A 16,272-nucleotide genomic window follows, 5' to 3' on the forward strand; every position below is an offset into this window, starting at 1 on the left:
ATTGAGACAGTTTCACACCACCGATGGTGTCATCGGACTCTGTAACTGAGGTACTCCTAGTTTAGTCTCTTTTACTGTGTTACTCAAGAAACCAAAGTGTGAACAAGCATTTGTGTATGGTAGACTAGATCAACTCAAAGTTTGTTTTTTGTTTTTAGTTGGGCACAGGTAAAGCATGTGATTTTGAATTTTGAGTTTCTTACGGTTTACATTCCATGCTTGGTAATATCTTTCAAAGATAGGATTATTACGATGAGTTTGGTGTCATTGTGGAACCATAATTTGGATCGAGCTGTAAGAGTGGGAGATAGTAGGAAATTAAAGAGATTGAAGGGTGTTGGAGGTAAGAAGTTTGTGATTTCCAGTCTTTTATGCATTATTTTAGGTTTCAGTTTCTACAAAGGGATCAACCACATCAATTGGTCTAAGGGGGCTGAATTTGGACTTTGTGACATCTTAATCAACTTTAAAATTGAAGGCACTTACAGAGAAACAGTACATAGTACAGTTACACTTTCATTTTGCATCTCAAGGTCTTACAATGGACTCATAGTACAGTTACACTTGCATTTTGCATCTCAAGGTCTTACAATGGACTGTGACAAGAACTTTAGGAGTTTCTTACAACAATGTCTTGAGATTCCTTTTAATAAGTCTACTTTTTGAATACAAGCTGAAACATACCTGATAAACCAAAAATGAACGGGTCAATCCTGAGATGCCACGAGTCCTGACATAAAAGGGAGGCTAGCTCAAGCCCGGCCGCGACAGAACCAGTTCGGTAACCCAAGAGGAATAGGACCCAAGAGGCCACCCCAAAGGCCAAGTCTACCATGCAAGCCATGGGGTCCAACCATGACGTCATCAGTAAGATCTACGTTATCCTATCACTAAAAGATAGCAATTGGAGGTATACCAAAGGGAGGACTATCACAAAGAAGTATAAGCCTAATCGAATTCAACATGAAAAGAGGACGCTTAGGGAACCTCTTCCCTACTAGGACTCTACAAGGAACTATTCCAAATACAATTCTACTACGTGATAGACTCTTCCACGAATAATACTTATCACCAACTGGGACTCTCCACACCGCCATACTCAACTATAAATACTCAGGTATTCCAATCCATTAACCATCTTGAATTCCAGTAATTCATCTGTTGCTAAGAGAGATCTAACTTAGGCATCAGAAAGTCCTAGGCTGGAACCACACCGGCTCTCCCTTGTCCCTGACGTCCTTTTGCAGGTTGCGGCACCCGAAGGACCTACTGGAGATTTCTTAAAGTACAAGATTGGCGCCGTCTGTGGGAACGACGCTAGCCAACGTTTCTACTAGCTTGCTTCCTCAAGTACTCAATGGCACCGCGTAAGAAGGTCGCTCCCTCTATCAATGCTCCGAGGGAGAGGAATGAGATGCCACCACTGGAGAGCTCTCATCGGAGAGCCAATAATCATGAACTTCAAGAGATGGAGAACCCGGAGAACGAGTATGTTGATGCAGGAGAAGTCAATCTCAATAACGAAGTAGCTGTGGAGGCTGTACTTGACCCAAACATGCCAGCAACTGTGGGTCAAATCAATGACCTACAGAGATAAATTCTACATGACCAAGACCTCTTTCGCGACTTTCTAAGGCAGCGGGTGACTTCCCACACAAGAGTAATGCCACTGCCAAGGACAGGACCAATCCCTCGACAAGAGTGAAACCCTAGGAGGTCTCTCCTTGAAGGTGAAAGATCGGAGAGACCCGCGAGATGCACAGGTTCGACCCATCCGCAAGGAAATCCTTCACATCATCCCGTGAAAACTGTGGATCCGCTGATTCAATCGGAACGTGGAGGATCACAGATGCATAGATCGGTAGAACCTAATAAGGATGGTTCAATTAGAAGATTGGTATTCCAGGGGCGACTAGGAGGAAGTCACACACCAAGGCCAAGTCAGACATATCATGAAGAAAGTCCCTCACATTCATGTCAAGGCTCATCACTTTGTAACCTCTCACCATTACGTCAAAACTCACCACAAGAGGAAACATCAAGAAGGAATCGAGAGCGGGTTTGCAATGAACTCTCAACCAGGCGTGACGGACAGTCACATGATGAGGAGTTAGATAAAAGACTCCAAGAATTGGACGAGAAATTGGAAGGATTGAAGAAGCAGATGAAGGGTGAAACACACTCCATACTAGGCGAACATCCGTTCTTGGTAGAAATCTTGAGCACATCTCTCCCCTCTAGATTTAGGTTACCTACCTTCAAACTCTACAATGGAACCATGGACCCCAATGATTACATCAACTACTTTAATGGGATGATGACCTTGTATGGTAGATCAGAGGTCATCTCTTGCCGAGCATTCCCGGCATCCCTCAATGGTGCAGCCACTTCGTGGTTCTCAAGGCTTAAGCCTCGACAATAAACACCTTCGTAGAACTCTGTGAACAGTTTGTCACCCGCTTTCAAAGCAACATCAAACAGAAGAAAACCACAGTCAACTTATTGAACATGGTACCAAATCCAGGGGAGTCCCTCTAGGAGTATGTCACAAGATTTATGAAGGAATCCCTAGAGGTTAGAGACCTAGACGACTAAACTCAACATGCAGCCCTAGCCGGGGGCATAAGAGACCTAGACCTCATCAAGGACCTGGCACAGCACAAGACCTGGACAATGAGAGAACTACTGGAGTAGTGCAATGAGTTCGCCAACATGGCCGAAGTACTACAAGCCTAGAAGAAAGTGATCGAAGCTAAACCACAGGAGAATGATTGATCGGTGCCGGATGATCACGGAGAAAGCAAACGGACTAAAACTGAGCGCCGACAAGAGAAGGGTGATCAATGATAAAAAAAAAACTGAGCGTCGCCCAGAGAGGAGTGATTGAGCGAGAAGCCCTGACTACACTCTCCTAAACACCACAAGGTCACAGATCCTTATGCAGATTCAAGACCGTGGCTTGTTTAATTGGCCATGACCCATGCGTGTAGAACCCAAGAAGCGAAATCCAAACAAGTACTGTCATTTTCACAAAGACACAGGACATGACACCGAAGAGTGCATTCAACTGAAGAGAGAGATATAACTACTCATCAAAGCAGGGAACCTGAACAAGTACGTAAAAGGAGGTCATGAGGACCGTTTGGGTCAAGGAGCTATAGATTGTGATCGGGGAAGAGAGGAGCCACGAAGAGAGGAGAGGAGAACAGATTGTGATAGGGACAGAGGCCGCCACAAAGAAAGAAGGGATGCCCCAGGACCAAGCAACACCAGAGGAGCCCCAATCCTCATTATATTAGGAGGGCCGGGGTAGGAGTCTATAAGGAAGGCCAAAGCCCATGGTCGGTTCGTCAGGGTAGCAGAGATGCTGAGCAAGGTAGCCAAGATAGAAACGGCAGTCTCCTTCTCGGACACTGATCTAGAAGGAGTTAGCCTACCGCATCAAGATGTGCTCGTGGTGCAGGTGGAGATAACCAATCGAGCCGTGCATAGGATGCTGGTTGACATCGGAGCGTCCATGGATGTAATCTCATTGGAGGCCTACAGGCAGTTCGGGTTCAGTGATGATAAGCTCAAGCCTGAAGCAACCTACCTCCATGGGTTCTTAGGAGCCTCCTCTTCCATTAGAGGTACAATCGAATTGCCAGTCACCTTCAGAGACCACCCTCGGAAAGTTACGATCATGGTTACCTTCATGGTAGTAAAGTCAGTCGTATCCTTTAACGACATCTTGGGACGACCAGCCGTAACTGCCCTGAAAGGAATAGTATCATCGATACACCTGAGGATGAAATTCCCAACAGAGAATGGCGTTGGCGATATCAAGGGGGAACAGAAGAAAGCCAAGGAGTGTTATGCACTGTTTGTCAAGAAGAATAACGACAAAACTCGGGGGATGACTCTATGCACAGAGAACCTCATTAGAAATCAGAGGGATGAGTTCACAGAACGAAGAGGAAAGCCGGTGGAAAACCTCGTCCCATTCCCTCTTAGTGAGGATGATCCCACCAAGGTAGTGCAACTCGGATCGTTGCTAAGCGAAGAATAGAAGAACAAGCTTGGGTGATTTTTAAAGGAGAACTCGGATGTCTTTGCATGGTCGGCCTCAGACATGCCAGGCATACCACGGCATATAGCCGAACACAGGCTGGACGTGGATCCAACTCAGAAGCCGATATAACAAAAGTGGAGGAATTTTTCCCTTGACCGACAGGCTGCAATCAAAGAAGAGGTAGAGAAGCTGAACCATTCGGGATTCATCAAAGAGGAGAAGTTCCCAACTTGGCTTGCGATCATTGTAATGGTCCCTAAACCAAATGGGAAATAGAGGATGTGCGTAGCTTACACCGATTTGAACAAGGCATGCCCGAAGGATGAATACCCCCTACCAAGGATCGACTAGCTAATCGAGGCTACCGCAGGTCACGAGGTGCTGAGCTTCATGGACGCGTACTTAGGCTACAATCAGATCTTCATGCATGAGGAGGATGAGACCTACACTGCATTCGGGATAGATAATGAGAAGTACTGCTACCGCGTCATGTCGTTCAGGCTAAAGAATGCAAGAGCAACCTATCAGAGGATGGTCAACAAGATGTTCGTGGACGGATTGAGTGAGGAGCATGATCGATGATTGTGGAAGATGTTCGTGGATGGATCGAGTGAGGAGCATGATCGAAGATCATGGGAGATGTTCGTGGATGGATCGAGTGAGGAGCATAATCAAAGATCATAGGAGATATTCATGGACGGATCTAGTAATGCGGCAGGGACTAGGGTTGGGTTCATAATTACCAGTCCAGAAAGTTTCTGGATTCAATACGCACTTCAATTCACCTTCCAAGACTTAAACAATGAGGCAGAGTACGAGGCATTGGTTGTCGGACTACAAGTCGCAAGAGCAATTCTGATCACCCACCTAGCCGTCTGAAGTGATTCCCAACTCGTGGTAAACCAAGTAAATGGAGAGTACGAGGCAAAGGATGAGCGCATGGCAGCCTACTTGACGCAAGCTTGAGGTTTAATAAGTGGAGTTTGAGAAGTTTGAAAAGATCAAGATAGTTTGAGATGGTTCCACCAGGGAGACCTAGTTCTGAGAAGGGCTCGAGCATCACATCCAACGATGGAAGGGAAACTATCGGCAAACTGGGAAGGGCCCTACATAGTTTCCAAGTAGATGCGACCAGGGATATATCGCTTGAAAACTCCGGGGGGCAAGAAGATAGATCATCCATGGAACTCTGAGCATCTGAAGAAGTTCTACCAGTGAATGATCAACCATAATCATTTGAGTTTAGTTTAGTTATTTTCATGTTTTGAAGTCTTTTCAAGTAGGATTTTTTGAAGTTTTTTCCAAGTTGAAGATTTTCAAGAAATGAAAGCTCTTAGCTGCACTTCTACATTGTCGATCAAGTTCACACAAGCACCAAGGCCATCGGCCATGAGGCTCTATGCCACCAAGGCCTATGGCCACGAGACAACAGACAATGGTAAATCGTAATACGTATAAGAAAAGAAGTAAGATTCAAGGTAAAGATAGCATTGAGATTCAGAAAGCAACTACAAGCACATGCCAAAAAAGTATTCTATGACAAAAAAAGAAATAAAATCAAGGCCCAAAAGAAGCCATGGCAGTAATGTCCCACTTGGGAGAAGACACCCTCGAGGATGAAGGAGAAGGAGCCCTCGAAAGCCGTAGGAGAACTATGCTCGGGGACTAAGCCACCTCAACACCCTTCTCCGGACAAGGGTCATCTGCTACTATCTCATTAGTGTCCGTAGCGGCAGGAGGAACATAGCTCTGAAACTCCGTAAAATCATAACCGGGAGTTCTCCCAAGAACAAAGCCCACATCGTCATTTATAACCATAGTATAAACCTCATCGTTGTACTCGTAGAACATATCCTTGTAGGCACGAGATACTCGAAAGTCGGCCATGGCTTGCTCACGGCATAGACAAGATCAACATCATGCTTCTGTCGAAGGGCATGAAGCTCATTCTCAAGGGCGCAGACCCTAGCAGATAAGTCAGTGGTCCCAGCCTCCAAGGTAACCGTCTGGGAAGATAGCACCTGAATCTCCTCGGCCATCTTCCTCCCCTGGACGGCACCCTCGGAACACATGGTTTTTTGCTCGAAGATGTCCCTCTCCAAACTCCACAGGCTTTGGACATACTGGACGTTCTAGAAGACGTACTTCTCAAAGCGGACCACCGCCTCGATAGTACGATAATGGACTTGTAACCAAATTAAAGTCAGTAAACCCCCAACATATAAAAATAGGAGAAGAGTTACTAAAGAGGTGCTAACTCATAAAAGCAATGTCTCCGTAGAGAGACCGCATCAGCCTAGAATCACTAATCCCCTGCATGAGCTCACGATCAGCGAGAAGCCAGCTCTTGTCCACCCACTCTCGAGTGATCTCCTCGCTGGCCATGATGGACGTCGGCGACGAGTGCAGATGAGAGCAATGCGTGCGGCGATGAGGTTACGGGTGATGAGTGTGGACGAGATCGCGGGCAACGAAGTCGTGGGCGACAAGGTGTGGGCGACAACACGTGGACGTTGGAGACCAACATGAGCGGACGAGCACGGGCTAGATTTTGGGCGACGAGGTCGTGGGTGATAAGGCGTGGGCGACGAGGTCATGGGCAACGAGCGCTGAAGCGGGAAACCAACATGGGCGGACGAGATTTGGGTGACAAGGCCGTGGGCAACAAGGTGTAGGCGATGAGCGTGGATGTGGATGACCAACACGGGCGGACGAGATCCATGCAACAAGGTGCAGGTGACAAGGCATGGACGACGATGTCGCGGGAGATGAGCGTGGATGAAGTATGGATAAGCACGGGCGAGCGCGGGCAAGGGCAGGGGCGACGAGGTCACAGGCGATGAGCACGGGTGACGAGAGCAATTAGAGCGAGGCCCCGGACAAGGACAAAAAAAAAAGAAGAGAAAATCTCTCTCTCAAAGGGGAAAAATGGCAGGCACTAGTGGGCAAAAGAAATGTAGTTGGAACTTGGAAGACAAGGGAAAGAAAATGCACTTGACCAATGAGGAAAAAGAACAAACACTTGGAGGGCAAGAGCAAACACACTTGGTGAAGAATGGTGAAAGGAGAGGAGAACAAAAGCTCTTAAGGAAGGAGAGACAAGAGTGAAAATGACAAGGCTTCAATAGAGGGAAAAAGTAAAGAGGAAAAGAAAAAAAAAATGAAAAAAGAAAAGCAAGAAGGTAGTGGGGGAGATTTGAACCCCTCACCTCTCCCACTTACTAACTCCCTACAAGAAAAAAATAGCCATCCACACAAAGCTCCTCCCTAGAGGTCTTATTTGCGACGAGCCCTTCACAAGACTAAGACAACATAGATAACTCTCTTGAGCACTCCGTTCCAAGAGAGTGGGGGGCAAGTGATAAACAAAAAATATACGGGCCAATCCTGAGATGCCACGTGTCCTGACTCAAAAGGGAGGGTAGCTCAAGCCCGGCTGTGACAGAACCAGTTCGGCAACTTAAGAGGAATAGGACCCAAGAGGCCACCCCAAAGGCCAAGTCTACCATGCAAGCCACGGGGTTCAACCTTGACGTCATCGGTAAGATCTACATTATCCTATCACTAAAAGATAGCAACTGGAGGTATACCAAAAGGAGGACTATCCCAAAGAAGTATAAGCCTAACCGAACTCAACACGAGAACAGGATGCTTAGGGAACCTCTTCCCTACTAGGACTCTACAGGAACTATTCCAAATACAACTCTACTACGTGATAGACTCTTCCACGAAGAATACTTATCACCAACTCGGACTCTCCACACCGCCATACTCAACTATAAATACTCAGATATTCTAACCCATTAACCTTCTTGAATTCCAGTAATTCATCTATTGCTAAGAGAGATCTAATTTAGGCATCGGAGAGTCCTAGGCCGGAACCACATCAGCTCTCCCTTGTCCCTGACGTCCTTTTGTAGGTTGCGGCACCCGAAGGACCTACCAAAGATTTCCTGATGCAACAATACCATGTACCTTTATAGAGAAAGTAGATATATCAGTTAAGTAGCCATCTTCAATTCCTAGCTAAAAAGGTATTCATCATCACCAACCTAGGTGGGATCACTTGTTGGCCAGCCCAATACTAAGATGAGTCTTGATTTAAAACTTGTTTGGAATGCAAATCTAAATTCAGACTATATGCCAATAGAAAAATACTAGTAGAAGGGTTGTAGGGTCTTCTACTAAGGCCCACCATATACCATTCTCACACTAAAATCATATCCCTCCCTCCCTTGACATCCATCCCTAATAAACCCTTATTTTCTCTTCTAAGAAAGTCTAGGTTTCCTAACTGAAACCGGTCTTTTATGTACCTTCCCAACTCCGTGCAGTCCCACCTCTTCACATCAAACAATTAAAATACATTAAATGAATTTTTAGCAAAAGCATGCAATCCTCTTGAAGAAAACTCCATTCATAAGCGGATTTCCCATAATGGAAACCTAATTAGAGACCATCTTTTCACAAAGTAGAAATGGAGTGATCCACCTTTTGACAAAATTGTGGACACTAATTACATTTACTCCTAGCATACTATAGAGCTACAATGTATGTAGGATAAGAGATAAGTAGTAGAGGTTTCATCATGGTTGTTGTTTTGGGATGAAGGAGGGTACTATGTTTTGCAGAAGGCCATAGTCAGAAAACTGGAGGTGCTGAATAGTAGTTAAGTTTTGAGTATAACATGGAGCTTTTGTCACCTTGGCTATTAGTGAGAGGCATTTGAATCAGTAGTTCTTGGGGGACGATTGGTCCTTGAGGCAGTGCTGTTAACATAGATGGTGCAAATAGTTCTTGGGGGAAGATTGGTACATTTAAAGGTCTAATTCAACTGTTAGAGTTGCCAGTATATAGACAAAGTTGGGTAATATCTAACCAACCAGTACTGTTATATACAGTTACTTTATACCTATTAGGGAAACATGCATTCCGTTCCATAAACATAAAGCTTTAGATATTACCTAAACGGAATGGAGACGCAGGGGAAGGGATGATCAAACACGGCTTGCAGTTACGAGCACTCCACAATCTCTACAGGCTTCTCTCTCTTAGAGAAATCCACACCACAAAACCCTAGGCTAGGATGGAAACCCAAAGGAAAACATAAAACTTTAAAGACTGGAGAGACTGTTCTCAGATATATGTTTTAGGGTTTAAGCCAATATTTATTTATAGGCTAAAACCCTGGGCACCCCACCTATGCAATTCCCTCTGGGACTCTGGAGGATAGGAGAGGTAGATTGGGGATCAGTCACTTAAGTGACCATCCCTCTCTCTCTCTCTCTCTGTTTGGGTTTGACCGGTCTGCCCCATGTGGGCAAAACCCTGTCTCCATTTTTCCCCCATGGATCTCAAATAATAATTTCTCACTAATGGGGGGGGGGGTACACATGATATAAATAAAATACCCCCAAAATGAGAAACCTTACAGGGAAGATTGGGGACCACAAGAACAAATCACCAGTATACATATAAGAAACCTAAATTAATACATGTATATTTTAAACATATATGATTTATTCAATAAAGAAACCGCATAAATAATCATATCATTAACAATCCCCAATGCATGTATAACAAATCAAAGCATATGCATATAGTTGTAACTAACCAAAATCATATCACATGTATATTGTTATAACCAAATACTAAAGTATGCATATATTTTCAAATAAAAACAATAAACATATATGCAATCGGTTATAAAAAATTATATAATTTTTTTCTTTTCTTCTTTCTTCTTCTCCCTTAATCGTGTTGCTGCCTAGGCAGCAGCCCCTTTTTTATGTTTTGTTTTGTTTTTTTTTATTAAAACTCTTGCAGCCGTGCTTGGCGCTACCAAGCATGGCTGCCGCCCCTGCCTGCTGCATGCGCTCGGCCGTTGCAGCCGCGGGCCGAGGCCTGCTGCTACCGCTACCGCATGCGGCTGGCCTCTCTCTCTTTCCTTCGTTTTCCCCACCTGCGCGCCTTGCACATAGCCGCGGTAGTTGCCGCGTGTTGCTGCCTCGCTGTGCGCCAAGGCCCGCGACTTCCAAATTTTTTTGGGGCTACCTACCGAATGGGAAGAAAAGAAAGGAAGGAGAAGAAAAAAAAGAAAAAAAGGAAAAAGAAAGAAAGAGGAAGGAGATCAAAACTCATCCATTATTTGCGAACTATAAACCCTAATGGCTTTGATACCACGGTTAGGGAAACATGCATTCCATTCCATAAACATAGAGATTTAGATATTATCTGAACGGTATGGAGACGCAACGGAAGGGATGATCGAACACGGTTTGCAATTACAAGCACTCCATGATCTCTACAGGCTTCTCTCTCTTAGAGAAATCCCCGCCACAAAAACCCTAGGCTAGGATGGAAATCCAAAGGAAAACACAAAACTTTAAAGAGTGGAGAGACTATTCTCAGTTATATGTTTTAGGGTTTAAGCCAATATTTATTTATAGGCTAAAACCTTGGGCACCCCACCTATCCGATTCCCTCTAGGACTTTGAGGATAGGAGAGGTAGAATGGGGATCGGTCACTTAAGTGACCGTCCCTCTCTCTCTCTCTCTGTTTGGGTTTGATCGGTTTTCCTCATGTAAGCGAACCGGTTGGACTCAGTGGCCCATCCACGATTTACAATACCCATGAAATTAATAGGACTTAAATAATGAACAGCTTCCCCTCCCCCCCCTCCCTTTTTGAATTCTAATTTTGTATGTGTGAGAAGATTTGGATAAGCAAATTAACCTTGGGTAGGAACAAATACCATATACTGTACCATATACATACCGAATAAAACCATATACCAAATCGATACCATATGGTACAGTATCGGTATGGAAAAATGGTACCATACTCGTTATAGTATGGTATTAGTATAGGGAGTTTGGCTTCGATACTATACCAATAGCATACCAAATACCGGATACCATAACGATTGACGCCCTTAGTTTTGTGCACCATTTTGAACATTAGGAACATGTTCTCTCTCTCTCTCAGGTCCTCCTGTTATATTCCACACGTTCATTTGCATGTGCATTCTCTCACTTTAAAAGAGTTTTCCACATTAAAATCAATGTGTTCTTTTCTCGTGCTTGAGTTGATTTATCTTTGTTATTACCATTATGCCTTCGTATATCTCCACTAACTTGCACACTGGTGAGAAATATTTTTACCTACTATATAGAGAGACTAGTCTAGGATGGTGGGTGAACCGTCCACATAAAAAACAATGTGTTCTTTCTCTCTTTTATTATTATTGGGTTAATGCCTTAATGGAATCTAAATCTTGAAGACAAATATGATTAAGAAAAAGACAAAAAAAAAAGAAAAATAAAAGCTTAATTAAATTAATTTAAAAGCTAGTAAAACATGACTAAAAACTGAAAATTTAACAAAAAAAAATTAAGTAGAAATAGTTTAATTTCTTGGTTAACAGAAAAAAAAAAAAAAAAAAAATAGAAAACAATAAAGGGGCAATTACTATCACTACCCTACACTTAGCCTATATTTATTAAAACTACCCTACCTTAAACTTCTTTTCTAATGCTACCCTGCTTTTAAACTTTTACATCTCCTTCTACCCTCATGTTTTTAAATACCCAGATTGTCCTTCCTTTTCACCTAGTAACCTACTAACCTATTTAACCTACCATTAATCTTCTACTTTTTTACTATTTTTGTCATTAAAGTAGTAAAAAATAAAAGCACTCCACCTGCTTCTCTCTCCCATTTTTTACTCAATTCATTTTTTTTTCTTCAAATTTTCTATTTAATTAATTTTTTATTCAACATTTCATCTCCATCGTTCTTCGACAGATCATGGTTCTAAGTATCAATATCACATCGGGCGATACATACCGGTTTGGCTAGTCACCAATACCGATACCGTATTGGTAGCTTGGTACAGATGAGGGGTAAAATGGTCAGAAAACTCATTTTATAAAGGAGATTTAGGGGTAATTTTGCCCGATACAACCGATCCAGGCTGATACCATATCGGTATCGTATCGGTTTTGTGGGTCTTAGATACCTATTCCAATACAGTGCACTAAAACCTTGGAACAAATCGACTCTCTTCAAAGCATCCCACTTCTTCTCTTTCTTCCTCTTATTATTCAATTTACCTTGTACTATTTTTGAAGAGAGACTAACTATTCCATGATTTTAGTGCATGGTATCGCAACGGGTATCAGTAACCTGCAAAATCGATACGATACCGATACGTTATTGATCTGGATCGGCTATATCGGGCAAAATTGCCCCTGAATCTCCTTAAAAAATGAGTTTTCTAACCATTTTACCCCTTGTCTGTACCGGGCTACCGATACGACAGCGGCATAGTATCGGTATCGGTGACTAGCAAAACCAGTACGTATCGCCCGTGAGTATGATACCATACCGATACTTAGAACCATGATCTGTTCAAAGAAGAAAGATGAGGATGAAATGGTGAATAAAAAAATAATTAAATAGAAAAATTGAAGAAAAAAAAAACCGAATGAGTAAATAATGGGAGAGAGATGCGGGTGGGTGCTTTCATTTTTTACTATTTTAATGACAAAAATAGTAAAAAGTAGAAAATGAATTGTAGGTTAAATAGATTAGCAGGTTACTAGGTGAAAAGGAAGGGCAATCTGGATATTTAAAAACATGAGGGTAGAAGGAGATGTAAAAGTTTAAAAGTAGGATAGTATTAGAAAAGAAGTTTAAGATAGGATAGTTTTGATAAATATAAGCTAAGTGTAGGGTAGTGATAGTAATTGTCCCTAACAAATTGTTAGCAAGATGAACCCATCATTACAAGATAAACCCAGCACCACACACTTGATGACCTAAATGGGAGTGACATAGACTACAAAACTAATTAAGGTTGAAAAAACCAGAATCACGAGAATTAAGACTGATGATAATATCTTATTTTGATCCTATTCATGCAACGTGGCTAGATGTGATTCCCACTTATTTTAATTTAGTGGCCATTAGGATTCCTCTATTACTTGGGCCTCCGAGACACATGGGCCTGCAATGGGGTGGGTGTTCATCACGTACGGTTGTGAACTTATGCTTCTCTGACATGTCAAGATCACGGAGAACTGACTATATATATTAGTAAACATTCTTTTGATTGAGAAGATGTTGCCTAGTATGGGAATTATAGGAGGGCTGGTTTTAGAAACTTAGAATAATCTTGGGTTTTCATGAAACCCTAAACGAGTTCCATAGAGTATACTAGAACATGATTGAATAATAAATACGAAAGAAACACTGTGTATTTTTCACTTTGGCATTTTGGAGAAGACCTTGGTCGAAGAACTTCTTCAAAATACACACGATCAAAACCTTTGTATATGACCACATAAAGAACTAGTAGGATCAACCCCAAGGGGGTAAAAGAGTTGGCATGGGCACTGGTCTAAATTGACAGGCGACCTATGTTCGATTCTTCTTACCTGCTTGGGGCAACTCACCTTGGATTTAATTGACTTTCCACTTAAATCCTTGAATGACCTGATCCTGTGACTGTGGAACTCGCATGGACTCGGGGGAGTACGTAGAAGGTGGCTACTGAACCATCCTTGGTAGAATGATAGTAAGAATGTAGTATAGTAAGTCATATTGATGACTTCCTCCCTAGCACAAAAGTTATGTGTTCAATTAGTCTTTCAAATGGAGGATCGATATCATGTACCATATAAAACAGTAAATTAAGTCACAAAATGCGGCTTATGTGGTCAAACAAAATAAACTCTTGTATTAATTAGTCTTGAACTTTTAACTGAGTATCATTTCAAACCACCTTGGGCTTTATTGTTTAGAGTGAAAGAGATTACTTGTCTTGAAGGTTTATTGTTCATTTTTTCACTTGAGAAACTTAATTAGTTATGAAAACTACAATAAGGGTTTGATTGCTATCTAGAAAAGCAATTGAAAAAGCTGTGAAAATCCAATAGTTTGTCAAGTCGTGGTAATATACGTAAAGTGTACATTATTGAACAACTCTAAAGATTTTGTGTATTCTCATTGGTTTTATTCTCTCTCCTTACATTCTTGAGTTTGGGTGAGTGTACAAAAAATCTTCTTTGCTTCCGCGTCTATTTCTATACTTGGTTTTGAACATCTGAGTTTATTTTCTGTGATATCTTTTGAATCCTAAATCACCCCTTCTTGGGAGATCTCTCGATCCTAACAAACAAGAAATTCAAAATATATACTTCTAGAAAATGGTAAAAACCGGCAGGGAAAACAAAAAGAGAATATTATCTCTTTCATTCAAAATGTTTGAAGTTTCAAGTCCTATTAGGACTATATTAAATATTATCTCTTTCATTCAATCCAACTGCCATAAAGATAGAAATATCATTGCCGTGGAGGAAGAAAAACTAGAACCCCGTTTCTACTAATTTGAACATTTTAAAATAATTTATGAGTAAATTCAACGTGAGTGGCCGTCGAACTGTTTCTTTCACCATTTGGTTTCTGTAACTCTCTATTTGAGAGCATATGTAATTTGTGTTTTTTTTGATTAAAAATGAAATTACACACCGCCTCACATAACACATACCATTGATTAAATTGTGATAAAATTTATATTCACATCTACTTCCAAAAGAGGATTCCCTTTTTTGTCAGAAACTGCACTCGAACAGTGCAAGGAACCCTCTCCAATAATTAATTAAGGTTAAAAAACAGAATCAAAGAGAAAATTAAGACTGACAATAATATCTTCTTTTATTTTTATTTTGAGGGAGGGGATCCAAATCCTCTACTGCCGAGCTGCCCAGCAGGACCGTGCTGCCCAGACACGGGCTGCGTGCAATTACCGCCTTACCCCCAATCGGGGCAAGGCGTTTGGGCAGGGGTAAGGCGAACATTACGTGCAGCACTGTGTCAGGGCAGCACGGTCCTGCTGGGCAGCTCGACAGTAGAAGATCCAAATTGGGGGAGGGGGGAGGGGTAAAAGTAAAACAATAAAATTAATGAAAAATCTTATTTGGTTGGTCCTACGTACTCATGCAAGCACAGTCGCATGCATGCATGTTGTGATGGATCCATACACATGCACTTATTTTAAATTAATTAAATTTAGTGAGGATTTGATGGATCAATTTCCTCTCTAACGTACTAATTTATGGTCCTCCTCGGAAACACATGAGCCCGCAACGGGGTTTTCATCACGGCCGTCCACTCCTGCTTTTCAGATATGTCAAGTTCATCTCCTTCCAAAGGGACCCATTTGTAATTTCTAATCATATTTGCCCCAAAAAACTCCAGATGGAATAAGCCTAACCCAAGTCCTGGACAAATCCTCCTTCCAGCGCTAAAGGGCATCATCTTAATCTCCTTGCTCCCAGTGATATCGATTACTTCTCCTTCATCACCCAAGTGCCTCTCCGGCTTGAACTCCATTGAATCTTTCCAAGCTTTTGGATCTCGTCCCATCGTTGCCACCATAAAATTCACCATAGCATTCTTGGGGATGAGATACTCACCATTCAACACAATATCTTCCACAACGGTATGTGGCAACACATAATGGCTAGGTGGGTGTAGCCTCAGACCTTCCAATATCACTGCCCTTAGATATTTCATCTTTGGCAAATCTTCTTCTCTAACCTCATCATCATCTTCTTCTTTATCGAGGGTTGTTGAACTCATCCCCCCACAACCTCTTTGATCTCAAAATAAAGCTTTTCTTGGATTTTTTTATCCTTCACAAGGTTTGCCATGATCCATTGTAACATTGTTGATGTTGTGTCACTGCCCACGTCAAGAACCTCCATGATGAGAAGCATTACTTCTTCATCACCCACTTTCCTATTGAGATAAACTGAGTTTCGTGTATTAGTTTAATCAAGAGCTACATATATATATACATGGACCATAACTGAGGAGAGGAATATACACGTGTGCAGTATATGATAGGGACTTGTAACAAAATGAATTCCCTAAGGGTCCTTCTCCTTTACACGCCCCCGCAAGCGCAGCGGATCATAGACAGCAAGCTTGTCACGAAGCACGAGGAAGCACGTACGTGGTAACCCCTTTGTAAGGGTGTCAGCCACCTGGTCCATGGTAGGAATGTAGCGAACATGAAGACGGCCAGAGGCCACTAACTCCCGAACATAATGAAAGTCTATCTCCAAGTGCTTGGTGCGTGAGTGAAACACCGGGTTGACTGTGAGATAGGTGGCCCCTATGTTGTCACACCATAGAACCGGAGTATGTGGCA

The 16,272-nt window shown here is 42.4% G+C and overlaps 1 protein-coding gene across 1 annotated transcript; it reads right to left on the minus strand.

Annotated features, from left to right (window-relative positions):
* Positions 1-15,164: 15,164 nt before the first annotated feature.
* On the minus strand, positions 15,165-15,698 carry LOC122665657 (cytochrome P450 89A2-like). The gene has a single exon (XM_043861807.1). It carries the CDS (start codon positions 15,696-15,698, stop codon positions 15,165-15,167), a length of 534 nt encoding a protein of 177 aa, XP_043717742.1.
* Positions 15,699-16,272: the final 574 nt, after the last annotated feature.

Source organism: Telopea speciosissima, chromosome 6 (assembly GCF_018873765.1).
Source record: "Telopea speciosissima isolate NSW1024214 ecotype Mountain lineage chromosome 6, Tspe_v1, whole genome shotgun sequence".
Taxonomy (NCBI): Eukaryota; Viridiplantae; Streptophyta; class Magnoliopsida; order Proteales; family Proteaceae; genus Telopea; species Telopea speciosissima.